Source organism: Serpula lacrymans, assembly GCF_000218685.1.
Source record: "Serpula lacrymans var. lacrymans S7.9 unplaced genomic scaffold SERLAscaffold_4, whole genome shotgun sequence".
Taxonomy (NCBI): domain Eukaryota; kingdom Fungi; phylum Basidiomycota; class Agaricomycetes; order Boletales; family Serpulaceae; genus Serpula; species Serpula lacrymans.
Genome location: NW_006763293.1, coordinates 2,005,645 through 2,019,468, shown reverse-complemented (window position 1 = coordinate 2,019,468; position 13,824 = coordinate 2,005,645). Strand labels below are relative to the sequence as shown.

The 13,824-nt window shown below is 46.0% G+C and overlaps 8 protein-coding genes across 8 annotated transcripts; 6 read left to right on the top strand and 2 right to left on the bottom strand.

Moving 5' to 3' along the window:
- Positions 1-254: 254 nt before the first annotated feature.
- On the bottom strand, positions 255-1,294 carry SERLADRAFT_461718 (uncharacterized protein; the record flags this gene model as incomplete). The annotated part of the gene is made up of 3 exons (XM_007315776.1): positions 255-521; positions 576-748; positions 823-1,294. 3 exons carry the CDS (start codon positions 826-828, stop codon positions 425-427), a joined length of 276 nt encoding a protein of 91 aa, XP_007315838.1.
- Positions 1,295-2,781: 1,487 nt separating this feature from the next.
- Positions 2,782-4,242, top strand: SERLADRAFT_461711 (uncharacterized protein; the record flags this gene model as incomplete). The annotated part of the gene is made up of 6 exons (XM_007315775.1): positions 2,782-2,834; positions 2,883-2,931; positions 2,994-3,063; positions 3,121-3,427; positions 3,482-3,825; positions 3,879-4,242. 4 exons carry the CDS (start codon positions 2,994-2,996, stop codon positions 3,932-3,934), a joined length of 777 nt encoding a protein of 258 aa, XP_007315837.1.
- Positions 4,238-7,123, bottom strand: SERLADRAFT_414028 (uncharacterized protein; the record flags this gene model as incomplete). The annotated part of the gene is made up of 19 exons (XM_007315774.1): positions 4,238-4,496; positions 4,557-4,702; positions 4,818-4,864; positions 4,930-4,983; positions 5,102-5,208; positions 5,262-5,394; positions 5,455-5,479; positions 5,535-5,615; positions 5,652-5,662; positions 5,734-5,778; positions 5,830-5,873; positions 5,936-5,990; positions 6,044-6,057; positions 6,117-6,192; positions 6,257-6,275; positions 6,346-6,682; positions 6,757-6,790; positions 6,854-6,940; positions 7,004-7,123. 16 exons carry the CDS (start codon positions 6,383-6,385, stop codon positions 4,470-4,472), a joined length of 924 nt encoding a protein of 307 aa, XP_007315836.1.
- A 99-nt stretch (positions 7,124-7,222) lies between these two features.
- Positions 7,223-8,981, top strand: SERLADRAFT_461709 (uncharacterized protein; the record flags this gene model as incomplete). The annotated part of the gene is made up of 3 exons (XM_007315773.1): positions 7,223-7,512; positions 7,568-7,807; positions 7,961-8,981. Coding segments are annotated over 2 exons (1,218 nt in total), but the record flags the coding sequence as incomplete, so codon positions are not given.
- Positions 8,982-10,012: 1,031 nt separating this feature from the next.
- Positions 10,013-10,876, top strand: SERLADRAFT_461706 (uncharacterized protein; the record flags this gene model as incomplete). The annotated part of the gene is made up of 2 exons (XM_007315772.1): positions 10,013-10,554; positions 10,618-10,876. 2 exons carry the CDS (start codon positions 10,244-10,246, stop codon positions 10,793-10,795), a joined length of 489 nt encoding a protein of 162 aa, XP_007315834.1.
- Positions 10,877-10,884: 8 nt separating this feature from the next.
- On the top strand, positions 10,885-11,636 carry SERLADRAFT_461705 (uncharacterized protein; the record flags this gene model as incomplete). The annotated part of the gene is made up of 1 exon (XM_007315771.1): positions 10,885-11,636. A coding segment is annotated over one exon (591 nt), but the record flags the coding sequence as incomplete, so codon positions are not given.
- Positions 11,637-11,746: 110 nt separating this feature from the next.
- On the top strand, positions 11,747-12,000 carry SERLADRAFT_383179 (uncharacterized protein; the record flags this gene model as incomplete). Its single annotated transcript, XM_007315770.1, has 2 exons — positions 11,747-11,910; positions 11,931-12,000. Coding segments are annotated over 2 exons (234 nt in total), but the record flags the coding sequence as incomplete, so codon positions are not given.
- Positions 12,001-12,070: 70 nt separating this feature from the next.
- SERLADRAFT_346888 (uncharacterized protein) lies at positions 12,071-13,724 on the top strand (the record flags this gene model as incomplete). The annotated part of the gene is made up of 8 exons (XM_007315769.1): positions 12,071-12,238; positions 12,464-12,526; positions 12,582-12,764; positions 12,821-13,165; positions 13,218-13,241; positions 13,294-13,474; positions 13,531-13,574; positions 13,629-13,724. The coding sequence occupies 8 exons, from the start codon at positions 12,071-12,073 to the stop codon at positions 13,722-13,724; spliced, it is 1,104 nt and encodes a 367-aa protein (XP_007315831.1).
- Positions 13,725-13,824: the final 100 nt, after the last annotated feature.

Genomic DNA, 13,824 nt, shown 5'->3' with positions numbered 1-13,824 from the left:
CAAAAAGGCGGGCGAGATAAACCAACCTGGACTACTGAGAGTACTCTCCTCGTGGTACTCTGCTCCACCTGAGGAGCTGCTGCTGGCGTGGATCCTGCAGCTGTGGTCGGCATGGTTGGGCGGTTCTCTAGAGGCTGCAGACGTGGAGTTTGTCCTTGTACAAAATAATACTTCAAACACGTGACCTTGTATTCAGGAACGTTGCCTTTTCAAAATTTCAACTTGAACGTTCAACTCAAACTTACACTAGAAATCTTGATACGCCACTCGAATACTACTATCGTGCTGTTATAAAACACTGTGAGACTGACTAGCGTACATTATGACAACTGACAATGATAAAAGTAATAGACGTTAAATTTCCAAACAGTGTGGCCAGGGTGTTTCAATGACCTGACCCACAGACTCAGACCAAAATTCCTTGCTACCTCGGTGTGCCATATGAACCACTAAACTTAAACTCTCCCGCGTCAGTCCAGCGTATGTTGACATGGCTACTGGTGACACAAAGCGTAGAATATCTGAAAGGCAAGTGATTCACCGCGGTAAGGGCTGGGCGAGAAGAGCGAACTTACCGTGCGGAAGAACTTAGATCACCTATCAGTTCCTCGAACTTGCTCGTCTCCATTTTGTGCATTTTTAATGTGGGCGGACCATCCAACCTGAGCAGGGCACCGAACACAGCCGGATCAGTGCATACACCATCATAGAGCCATTTTGCAGTTCCCGCTTTGCGCGAAGGTTTCCACTGGTTGTAGCAATGGACGACAAACAACAATATGTCAGATCAGACGTCACTTCGAGGGAAGATGGACGGCTCACAGTCATCTGCTTTCTGATACCACTTACTGCTGCTTTCCTTACTTTCTCGACTGCTGCCTCCAACTCTTCTTGGGTTTTTGGTGCAGAACCGGAGCTTGAAGAGGCAGCATGTTGGACTCGTATTTCCAAACTTCAAGAGTATTGGGCGAGCTGTACAAGTAGCTGGCGTATTGTATCAGGCTCATTGGGCAGAGGATAATATTCGACGTTGGTGAGGATTGTATTCACTAGACTTTCATCGGGATCGGAAGTACGAAACTTTTTAGAGGAAGAGCCTCTGCCTGTATCAGATTTTCTCTTGGGAGGCATCTTCGGCTCAAGAGTGTTTTGGAGGAGCGATGTTCACGGAGGGAGAGCTCCACCCTTGAGTGTTAACGCGACGCGTTAAGTAGTGCTCACGTGACTACGCATACGCGTAATGACTGTGCTTACAGTCTGGCAGTAACAAAATACAACACGTTGATTTGTAGAACCAACGAACAGGAAGCCTTTAAGAACACGAAAGCTTCCTGTGAGGCTGTAAGACTGTTCGATAGGTATAACCTCTCTGGCGCGCCGATGTAAGCTCCAAGTCAGCTCAACAGCTCCATATTAGTTACTACAACCATCGAGCCTGCTTATGAAATAAAGCGCTCTGAGTCACTTAAAAAAAGCTTCCATGAATGTCATGATAAGGAACATACTAGACAACATACCTTCAAACGCGACAAGCCCAAAAGAAGACGCTTGAGCTATTCTTATAGCCAGATACACATGATTCCATTACTGGCACTAACCAGTACATTGTACAGGACCATCCAATCACGTTTCGGCGCTAAGTGGCAATATGGCTCATTTGAAACTTTGAAGCAGGGTGTATGCCATAGTGTAAAGCGACTAACATAAACTTTATCACACATGAGTATTTCGCCGAGCGCTAGGAACATTAACATGAAAGTTCAAACCAGTGTCAAACCAGTGTCAAGCTCCGGATAGTCTGTATAACATCGAAATCATAGGTATAAAGCTCAACAGATACAAGTGTGACCTACATGAAACGGGGCCTAGTAGTTCATGCAAAGTAAAGCGGGTACGAATTGAATGGCCTCCAGATCACATCAAGATAGATGATACCGGTATGCGAAAGTTCTAAAATAGACATCAGCACTTGCTGTGCCATCAAGGACCAGCTGCGCGGGATGGATCATGATGCATCTGCAGAAGTATACATTAACGCATCAGCACGGGACTTTCATCTTATTATTGGCATGTCCTACTTTTGGTTATCTCGTGGTATACCACCTGAATCATAGAAAGACGGGAAGGAACTGCAAAAGGTCGATGCTGAAGTACCTGCCGTAGTTTAACTGACAATAAAAGGTGCATGTATTTGGGATCTGTAGAATGAGAGGGGTGTGCAATAATAACTAGTATCGCCAAAGGAACGATCGAGATAAGATAATGGTGTCACCTAAGAAAAGGACAAGCAGCACATCGACCATCTCAAGATGCCACAATTGGCGACGGAAAGTTTTAGATTGTAGTGTTTCTCAAGACAACAGCGAGGACAACAGTATCTATGGCCATCATGCTTCATCACGGACACAAGAGTCGATGAGAACTGTATTGATGAGAGAGGGCGATGCTATCGGAACTAGAGAGATGCCACTTTTGCCAAGGGTGGAGACACTCAGAATACTGAAAGAGAATTGCGAATAAAAAATGCGTCATATAGAGTACACCGATATATCTCTCTCCATCGTCGTCACTCATGTCAGCTGGGGGATGACGAATACCTAGCAGGGAAGACAGGAGCATTGGAAACAAAGGGCAGAGATTCGGGGTGTGGGGAGCTGTGGCTGCGAACAGGTCGTGGGAAACGCACTCTCTAATGGAAATACCCTTGGCCCTGCCCTGTACCCGAACCCTCTGCCCTGCTCTGAATTTAATTTTGAACATTATCTCTCTTTCTCTCTCTTCACCAAACGACCATCATCTCAACCATCGTCTCCCTCTGCCCCTACTCAACCCCCGTTGTACGTTCCTCGTCGTCCCCCCCGTTCTGGACGCACTTCACTCATCGTTTACATTCATATCCAGCTCCATCCTTATATCATCACATAATCAATCGTAAGTGCGAGACGCGCTATCGACGCGTCATTTTCGTGTTGCTCACCACGATATCTCTCCAGATGCCTGAATCATCCCGCGAAGACTCCGTCTACCTCGCCAAGCTCGCAGAGCAGGCAGAGCGTTATGAAGGTATTTACAATCTAATCCGGTCGTGTGATGGTTTCTTACCAGTACCGCTCATTACAGAAATGGTTGAGAACATGAAACAGGTGGCATCATCCGACCAGGAATTGACTGTTGAAGAGCGCAATCTTCTATCTGTTGCATACAAGAACGTCATCGGTGCTCGTCGTGCTTCGTGGAGAATTGTCTCGTCAATCGAGCAGAAGGAAGAGTCCAAGGGTAATGAGGCACAGGTCGCCATGATCAAGACATACCGGGAGAAGATCGAGCAAGAACTTGCAAAGATCTGCGAGGACATTCTGGATGTCCTCGACAAGCACCTCATCCCTTCCGCCGCTTCGGGAGAGTCGAAGGTCTTCTACCACAAGATGTAAGTCTTTGAGAGTTCATATTTAGACTTGTTCTTACCTATTCCATAAATTAGGATGGGTGACTACCATCGTTACCTTGCAGAATTCGCTACCGGCGATAAGCGCAAAGTTAGCGCTGACAAGTCTCTGGAGGCTTACAAGGCTGCTTCTGATGTCGCTGTCACGGAACTCCCACCAACGCACCCCATTCGTCTCGGTCTTGCCCTTAACTTCTCTGTATTCTACTACGAGATCCTCAACAGCCCTGACCGTGCATGCCACCTTGCTAAGCAAGCATTCGATGATGCTATTGCTGAACTTGATACACTCTCGGAGGAGAGCTACAAGGATTCGACACTCATTATGCAATTGCTACGGGACAATCTGACGCTCTGGACTTCGGACATGCAAGACTCTGGTATGTAATTCCAGGCCCTCATCGCCTGGTAGTATGCTGACTTGTGATATCAGACAAGCCCTCGGAATCGAAGCAGGAAGCCGATGATGGTCCTTCGGAGGATAATTAAGTAGTGTGTTAGTAGTTCATATTCTTGATATTTGCGTGTTCGTTCTTTCGGCCAACTCACTTCGGTGTCTGATAACTCGCTAGAGATATGGCTGCGTGGCTTGTTACCATCATTATCTGCATTCTTTTTCTCATCATTTCATCCCACACCTCTTTTCTGGCAAACTTTCATGTCTTCTCTATTATCGCGTAGTTTTACTTTCGTCCTGTCACATATCTCAGCGCCTATAGAAGGTGCATGTAAGTAACATTGAAAGCTTAAACTTCAATGCGAATAGTAAACTTGCTGCGAAGAGATTACACTGCAGTCTTAAATGTCCGCTATTCATTTTCTGCTTGAGCAGGGTAAGGCGTTTAGTAAGTAGCAATAGGTGTAGGATATACAATATAGAGAAAGACTGGGCACACGAGTAGACGAGAGAAAATGACATCACTAATGTGAACAGGAGCAATGGATGTTTGTGTGAATGGGAGGAGTGACGAAAATTCAGGTTATCGTGTTCAGTATAACAGCTCCGGATAGCACACACTTCCGTTTAAGTCCCTGCTTTCTCCACATCCTCCTTATAAGAAGTGTCAGCATGACGTCCAGTCATATCACCTAGAAGTGCGCAATAACGCACTTGTCTTGAGTTTCCACTTGCGTTCATCGACATACCAGCGCCATCATCACGGAGAGCTAACGTGGGCGTTGTAACGAAACTAGTGATCGTCGGGTGCGTGTCAGACCGCGATGCAATCCGGCTTTCTCGCGAGTTCAGCCTTGTTCTTTCATGAGAAAGAGTAATAAATAGGAGATGTCAGTGAAAGTACATACATTGCCACTATGAAGAGTTTTGGTCATGTCAGAAAGGAGAAGATTCAAGTTGCGAAGAGATACATACGGAATGTGTTTGTATATAGTTTTATCTTACACACATGGAACGGTATCCTGCCTCGCAAAAGTCATTGTCATTCATTGTCATCGACGCAGATATGATATTTTGCAAGTCTCACCAATAAAGCTGATACGGTGCGGTCAGGTAAGCCACGAGAACGCCAATCTGGACACTGGTGACAAGGATACCACGCTTTAGCATTAAGGAGAACAGGTCTTTGAGGTGGGAATTTCTCCTAGTCAAGGGGGTCTCCGCATAAACGCTGTGCATTTAACCGTTGATCCACTCACCATCTTACTCTAACTCCAGTTCGGTCTGGAGAGAGCATGTAACACAAAGTGACGGTGATGAGCAAATCAGCTATAACCTCAGACCCCTCTTCCATAACCACCATCATCTACGTTTTGATGTGAATGAGGAAGTACTGACAAGACGTGCACGTGTATTCACCTCCATTGGGGGACCCGCTGACATGGTATATGGGACAAACAACATGTAGATTGGTTCAGCTTCAAAAATGTATTTATCAAGAGTGAGTAACCGGAGAAATATACCAGAGAACGTTCCTAACCTATGCCAACAGCTAAAAAATCAATGTAGTCGTAAGTTTGTACTGTTGAAGTTCAAGACAAAAGTAACCCACCAGTTCCGCACAAAGCGAGGAAAATCTGTGCATTAAAGACATAAATCCAGTCAAATTCTCCTTCAAAAACTAGGACTCACCACTACCGTAGGTATTAGCCAGTCTCGAGTCGATATAATCGAGCACCGTCTGTTTACTAGAATTATCAAGTTTCATCAGGGCTGTGATAAGTGACTATAGTTGACGTATAGACATACTGATGTATATTCTAGTGGCAAAATAAATTTGCGTGCTAAACATTGATTAGACCAAGGCCAAAAGAAGCGAAGTGCGACATACATTGATGTGAGAATGGAGGATACTCCCTTTTCAACAGCACACGGCCTGTGATGGTGCTTCGATATCTTAGTACACTATAAAATATACTTCACTCACGGTGAAGTCATATGAAAGTCCGAAGAGTCACCAAAGTTGATAACCTAGTTTCAGCCCATATCGTAAAAGGACGAAACCGACCAAACATTGTGCGAAGACTACGCACGAATAAATAATATATTGTGTCTGCGATCAGGACTGTGGAAGAAATATCCAATGTGCTAGTAACACGCCGTTTATTAGATATATGGTATGTGATCAATTAAAAACATACAGTAAGAGGAGTACCTGGAGATCTAGTCATTAATACTTGCCTCTTGACGAAACAGGCATCTTATGCAACTCACCAGTATTTTCATCGGCCACCTATCCTGGGTATGAGAGAAATACATATATGTTTGTACGACTGTAGCACCGAGGAAACTGAAAAAACAAAAAGAGAGACGGCTACAGCCTAAGAGGACGAAAGATCGGGGGGGAGAAGTACCATGTCGAACACACAAACCCTACATTAAGAAGAGAAGAGACTGGGCTCAGTGTCATGTAATTGAAAGATAATAAAATTAGTTATTTTACCCCAGTACAAAGGAGCGTAGTGAGATGAGACGTTCAGCATTTCACGGAAAATTAAGGTGATGATAGTAGACGTCTAAGGACTTCAGGTTGAGGCGTAGTGAGGAGTCACGGCTGAAGGAGTAAGAAGGAACGGTATTGGTACTTGAGCTCGGTGTCAAGTAAGTGTCGAAGACAATGAAAACGCGCGTGCGATGGATATATGCCACATCCAGATGCAAGAACAAGAGCAGGTCGCGGAACATGTACCATGTCTACGTTTTGATGTTTATATGGCACTTGATTGGTGACCTAAACCCACTATAGATTGTGTGTCCATGTAGGTACCGGTATCACGACCCTGATTAACGTCATGATAACAGACATAATGGCGGCGTTCAACTCTTTGCATTGTCAGCCGTGTTTAAACCTAACCTTAGCATAAGAAGACTTCACAGGGATCCGATTGCTGGGACGAAAGGCAGACACCACTGGTCATTAATTCGTTCCCAGATATAAGACCAGCGCTCACCGTCGGTTGCTTATCCTAGACTGGGACCACAAGCGAAAGCATAAGATCCTAAAAATTCGAGATGCCGCTACGGATACTGAGATAGATCTAGTGGCGTCCGTCATCCACTGTACGCGACTCTCGGGCCAGGGTATATCAACATCAGCTTACAGCACAGAAAGAAAGACTTTAGCGACGACGTCCGTGCAAGAAGGCGTGTGATCAATCGTGGAAGACAACATGTAAAGGATACAGGGAAAAGGATGGCATAAATATTGGCAGTCGACAATCAAGAACGTTCATTGTCGCTGGGTTATGTTTTCATGTTTTCGGCTAGTCGCGGCGACCTCACGCTTGACACCGCTTAAGGCGCGCTTTACTTGGACAGTCACGACAATCTGTTATAAACTCGAATCTTGTACTTATATCGATATCTTGACTGGACCAGAACCATGGGTCAGATACTTACCGGTATTTTTGCGTTACTTGCTCTTACTCTGGTTGCTGTCTTTTACCAAGCGGGGGACGACATCGTTCGCAACATTTCACCACAGGGATGCCGAATGTCATGGATGTCACCATCATATATTCTCCAGTCAAACTTCAACAGTTCCTGGACACGGTTTTCAACCAGGTACTCGCTATGGCTTTATCGTGAGGTGGGATGGGAACCTAACCAGGTGAGATATGTCTTTATTTGACTAGACTGTCAAGTGGTTTGATAGCTAAATGAAGGTAACATGACACTTTGGGGTTCCGTTATGTTGTCTTGATTTATGGAACTGCTGTGCATTCTGGACGCTGTATGGATGAAGGCCCAGGGCTTACCCGTCCTTTTTATACCTGGAAATGCAGGGTCTTCGCATCAGGTTCGCTCAATAGCGTCATCCGCTGCGAGACAGTATTTCTCGTCCCCTTATGTCATCGCGACCGACTTCATGGGCAGAAGCATGAAACCACTGGATTTCTTCGCAGGTAAGTAATTGTTATGGATATTATCTTTGAGTTGGAAAGGGTACAGGAAATGCTGGATAACGTTCAGCCAATTATCCATTTAAGAGCTTCCACATTTGAATTATGTCATACTCGTACATGCTAAAGCTGAAATAAATTTTACTTTTCTTTTAGTCGAGTTCAACGAGGACTTGTCCGCATTTCATGGGCCAACTCTTGATTCCCAAACAGCATATACTTCTGATGCACTAATGTATATTCTTTCACTTTATCCCCCTAATACTCGCATAATTCTCCTGGGTCATTCCATGGGTGGCATAGTAGCGATATCACTTCTTCCCTCTAACAGCATATCTACCGTAATCACTATGTCAACACCACACACCCTTCCACCTGCTCGCTTTGATTCTCGAATTGACGAAATATATGCTCGTAATATGCACATCTTGCGCCAAGAGCCGACACCTATCCTCTCGATCTGCGGCGGCGCAACGGACTTGATGATCCCATCAGAGTTCTGCATATTGCCGTCAGCTTCTAGTGACGCTGCCATCTACAGAAGGACCGTATTTACTTCTGCACTAGAGGGCGCTTGGACTGGCGTAGGCCATCGTGAGATGGTGTGGTGTCATCAGGTGCGGTGGCGTGTTGCAAGAGCAGCACTTGAACTCGGTGCAGCAACCTCTACAGAAGACAAGGCTGTTGTTCTTGACAAATGGCTCAGGGACGGCCACATTTTACCCCCTGTAGCTTCGCCGCGGGTCGAAATAGGCCTCGACGATCCTGCATTCTACGAGATGCTTCCCGAAGACACTCATCTGGTACTCAAAAGTCCACGTGGAACAAGAATGTATCTTCTCCCTGTGATTTCTTCGACAATCTCCTCCTCTAAATTCATCCTCTACGTGTCGCAAGGGTCAATTTTACCTGTTTCGCCCCAAAAGGCTTTGTTGCTTCATGCTTCAGTATATTTCTGCTGGAGCTCTTCTCGATTATCTGAGACTAATGCTTCAATTTCATGCACTACACTGCATCCTACGACCCTCAAACTTGTACCAAATCCTGCGCCAGGAATGCCATTTCCTACTCCTGACGAAGGCTCGGACGAAAGTGATGGCGTTGTTGTTTTTCAAGCCGATATACCTCCACTTCCCGAAGGAGTAGACAATGCATGGGTGGGTGTCAGGGTCGAAGGCGCCGATGGACAAGGTTGGGTTATCGGTGCTTTTGATTCAGAACAAATGTTTACAAATCACGCAAGCGCCTTGGGTGAATGGATGTTTCCATACTTGAGGTAACACAATACTGATCACTCATTATGTTCAGATTTGATGTTTGGGAAAGTATTCGTGGACCTGTCATCTAACAACAGTGCTGCTTTGCGGAGCCTGATATATATGCCAAATTTACTTTCAAATTCGCTGCTTGTATATCGCCTGACAACAACTCAAGTTGAACACTCCCAATCTTGTGCAGGTAAAGTTTTGTCTTTAAGCTATACTAGTCGGTATTATGTTAATATTTCACATATAAGAGTCCCTTTTGCCACCCCTTTTGATGCACACTTCAAACCCCGCCGAGACTCACTACCATTCCCTTTCAAACCATACTTCTCGTTCAGCGCTTTTGCACACCCACAGTTCGGCACCATATATTCCTTCCGTACGCTCTACACTTCCACGAGGGGTCAACCTAACTATCTACTCCTCGGGCCGTACAGGATGCCGAGACATCACAGGTTTTGAGATTACTGTTGACTGGTGGGCCTCGATAGGTCGACTGGCCACGAGATATCCCACCACTCTGGTTTGCTGGGCAGTGGGCATTGCTAGTATAGTGTTATTTCATGCATGGGGGCCAGCCGAGAAAGGTAAGCCTGTCTTTCATGTATTTTTTTCCACCGACTTAGACCGTGCGATAGGGCATATGCCTAGTGTTTCGCAATCCCTTACCAATTTTGTAAAGCGGACGTTGCCTAGCCTCTTAATCTCTTCTTTTGTCGTTTCGTCTGTGCCCCTGCCGTCCGATTATTACTTGGGGACCGAAGGCGAACTTGTCTTTTCTCCCATCGCTCCTCTTTTGGTGCTCATTGCTACTGGTCTCGTGTGTATAAGCTGGTATATTCTCGTTATTTTGATGTGGCCTCTGGGACGCATAAAAAAACTTATTTTGGGGAGGTTAGTTGACCTTTTCCCTACTGGCCACGTACTGATATTTTAGTCATGTAGACGCAAAGAATACGCTGCTGTCCAGAACAGCACCCTGATCTCTTTGTTGATTATACTGCTACTTATCTTCGTCTTCGTGCCATGGCAAGTGGCGTACTTGGGATGCTGGATCATTCATTTGCACACGTGTGCCACATATCATTCACCATTTTCCTTTCCGGGTTCAGCACCTACTCTATTAGTAGATGACATTCCCTTACTCAACCAAGGCCCAGACAACGAAGAGGAAATGCAAGATGGACAAAGCGACGAAGATAGTAATGAAACCCGCTCGGGCATGTTGGAGTCCTCGCAGTTTCCCTCACCTCAATTACATATTACTTCGACGAACGTCTATAATCAGAATACTCATATACTTCTGTTGTTGACATGGTTGCTTCCACTTGCTGCACCGGTGCTGGCTGTGTGGGTACGCACATTACTCACAGCAGGGTACACCACTCCTTTTAACGGGGATCATAACTTCTTGAAAGTTGCACCCGTATTGGTGCTTGTGGAATACACTTCCCGGAGAAGTGAAACGTTGCTATTTTCAGAAAAGTAAGGCTAACTTTGAATTATATGTAACCCTGATGAAGCTTATCTGATTGATGATTTCAATAGACGAATTTCCGTGCGGTGGGGTTTTATTGTACTGGCCAGTGTAGCCTTTTTGGCTGGTTCACGGACAGTCTTTCGTGTTTATGATTTCGCAAACCTCCAGATTGCTCTCATTGTTATTGCGAGGATAGGGTGGAGATATTTTGTTAGAGATGGTAGCTCTGATAGTAGGTCTTCGTAGTAAACACATGCGCCAATGATTTTGTGTCACGTGCCTGTATCATACCTTATTGAAGCTCAGCGTTATTCTGTCAGTTTTCTTGTCGCACCTTTCATCACTCCGCCAATGTAAAGGAGGCCTGCCTTGCTTGTCAACGTGCACAACGTCGACCAGTAGCCTTGCGAAACCACACTGGAAGAACGAAAAATATCTCTTTATCTACTCTTTATTTTTTAGAATTGCATCTCAGAACCATTTTCGGGCTGCAGAATGACATCTCCATCACGAGATCCTCCTGTGTTATCTAGTTCGCCGACCTCTATGCGGGGATGTTCGCCTGTACGACGTCGGGAGAACAGAGAGAATTCGAGTCAAACAGATGTTACAGAAGCGATCTCTCGTCAACGACATTCACCAACGCTTGTTCGATCATATGATCCTAATGACCCGGATGCGAGAGAGCGACAGAGAACGATGGACGTAGACATGGCACTGCATCTTTCTCGAGCACGTAGAGAGACTATCACGGTCTCTCCAGTCATCTCGCCTTATGAACCTGCTCCCCGGCAGACAGAACATCCCGAATCCACATTCCCCTCTCTTTCTGTGCACGAAGAACGAGAGATAGACTATGCCAGGGGACAATTCCATCCCGTAGGACATGACCTTGTTAACGGACGGCTCGACGATGAGCATATACACACTCGGGTGACTCCTGTCGACTTCGGAATGCATCACCTAGACCAAGGCCATGATCCCTCACTTCTTGCTACACTCGGTGGTCAACTTCCCAACACAGATCATGAGGATCCTGCTTCCATGTCTGGACTACCGACATACCAAGCTAACGTGTCCCGCTCCACTTTTGATTTCACTTCCTTGGAGCAGTTTGCTGTAGAGGAAAAGGCGAGCTTAGGTATCTCGTCACCCACCACCAACCAACCCAATGGGTTCAGACGACGACAAGCCAGCAACACACAACCTATTGACGCCGACCTGAATCCACCCCCCGCATTCCCTGAAGGCTCATCTGACAGTCCATTCACCGCACCTCGCCCTTCTCGTCATCGTAAACTTAGTCAAAGTAACCCAAACCCCCGCCCTAACCGCAAAGGTATCAGAGGGAAAATGGCTTTGTTTGAAGGCAATGCTGCAGAATTGTCTTTGGGATTACCTGGCAGACTAATGGGCACGACGGGCCATCTGGGTACTATCCCTTCATCTGAAACTGCCTCCGCCGCTGGTGACGAGTTTAGTACGGGGGGATTGCCTTCTAGACATTCGTCTCCTCAAGGCATGGGCGGCATCATCAACACAGGCCACGACAGACCATACCGCTTTTCATTTTACTCGAATGCTCTGCCTGCCACAATACATGCACGCAGCCTCAGCGAACTTCCTGCAGAAGGGCAGTCTTTCGAAGATCTCTTCAACGGGATATCCGCTCTAGCCGATCGCGAGGCCGTCGATAGGAAAGGTGGTCCACCTATCATCGCTCCTGCTCCTGTTCCCATATCACGCCAAGGGTCTGCTTTGCAATTTGACACTGCCAGAAGGTCAGCGCAAGGTGCGGCTGATGGTGCCCAAAGTCACGGCACTAATTCATACTTTACTCATGGAGGCAAGAACAATGCCTCTGTTGATCACGGAAGAAACAACCCCGTCATCGGTGGCGGTGCTGACTTCGAGGCCAACACATGGTGGCTCGATATCCAGAGCCCTACGGATGAGGAAATGAGAGTGCTCAGCAAGGTAATTTGAAGTTTCGTAACTACCGCGGAGTAACCTATCCTGAATAATGTGCCAGGTGTTTTCAATCCATCCTTTGACGACTGAAGATATTCAAATGGAGGAAGCGCGCGAGAAGATCGAACTTTTCCGGAATTACTATCTTGTCTGTTTCAGAGGTTTTGACCAGGATCAGTACAGTCCGACTCACCTGGAACCTTTGAATATGTATATCATCGTGTTCCGAGAGGGTACTCTATCGGTAAGGATTACGACATGATTTTTTATTGCTACTGTGCTGAAACGTGTTACTTGTAGTTTCATTTCCGCCCCACCCCTCACCCGCAAAATGTTCGCCGCCGGATTAAGCAGCTTAAAGACTATATCAGTGTGACTTCCGACTGGATCTCCTATGCGCTTATCGACGACATCACGGATGCTTTTGGTCCACTCATTCAATCGATCGAGTATGAGGTTGACTCCATAGATGAGTTGGTACTCATCCTGAAAGAAGCAGAGCAGAGTGACATGTTGCGGCGTATTGGAACCTGCCGAAAAAAAGTCATGGGATTGCTGAGACTTATGGGGAATAAGGCAGATGTTGTGAAGGGTCTTGCGAAAAGATGTAACGAGAACTGGAGAGTGGCACCAACGTCCGACATAGTGAGTATGCCATTTATTGAACCAAGTCTAACGCTGACAATCTGTATGTCAGGGGCTTTATTTATCTGATATCCAAGTAAGTCATGCCGGTAGAGACTGCAGAGCCCTGTCACTGACTCTATGTTAAGGACCATCTTATCACCATGACACAGAATTTGAACCACTACGAAAAGATTCTTTCACGCTCACACTCAAACTATCTCGCACAGATTTCTATAGAGATGACAGACGCCAACAATCAAATCAATGACGTGCTGTCGAAGATGACTGCTTTGGGTACAGTATTGATTCCTATGAATCTCATAACTGGTACGGTGCCATCTTGATATTTGATGGGACATTCGCGCTGAACTTGATCTTCGTAGGTCTCTGGGGGATGAACGTTCACGTGCCAGGGCAAGATGTCGATGTATGTCTTCCTCTATTCTCTCTTCTCTTCCTTCGCATTGCTTAGTATTAATAGCAAGGATACGCGTGGTTTGCATCAATCGTTGCTGTTTTAGCGACGTTTGCTCTGATCGGGGGTTATACTACGTACAAGTTTATGATTCGACGGTGATCTATGTCCAGGCGCTCAACACGTATGAAGCTGGACTTGTGTTCTCCAACTCTTGGAGAATGACTCTTTAATATATTGTTTCTCATGGCGCCACATTCAT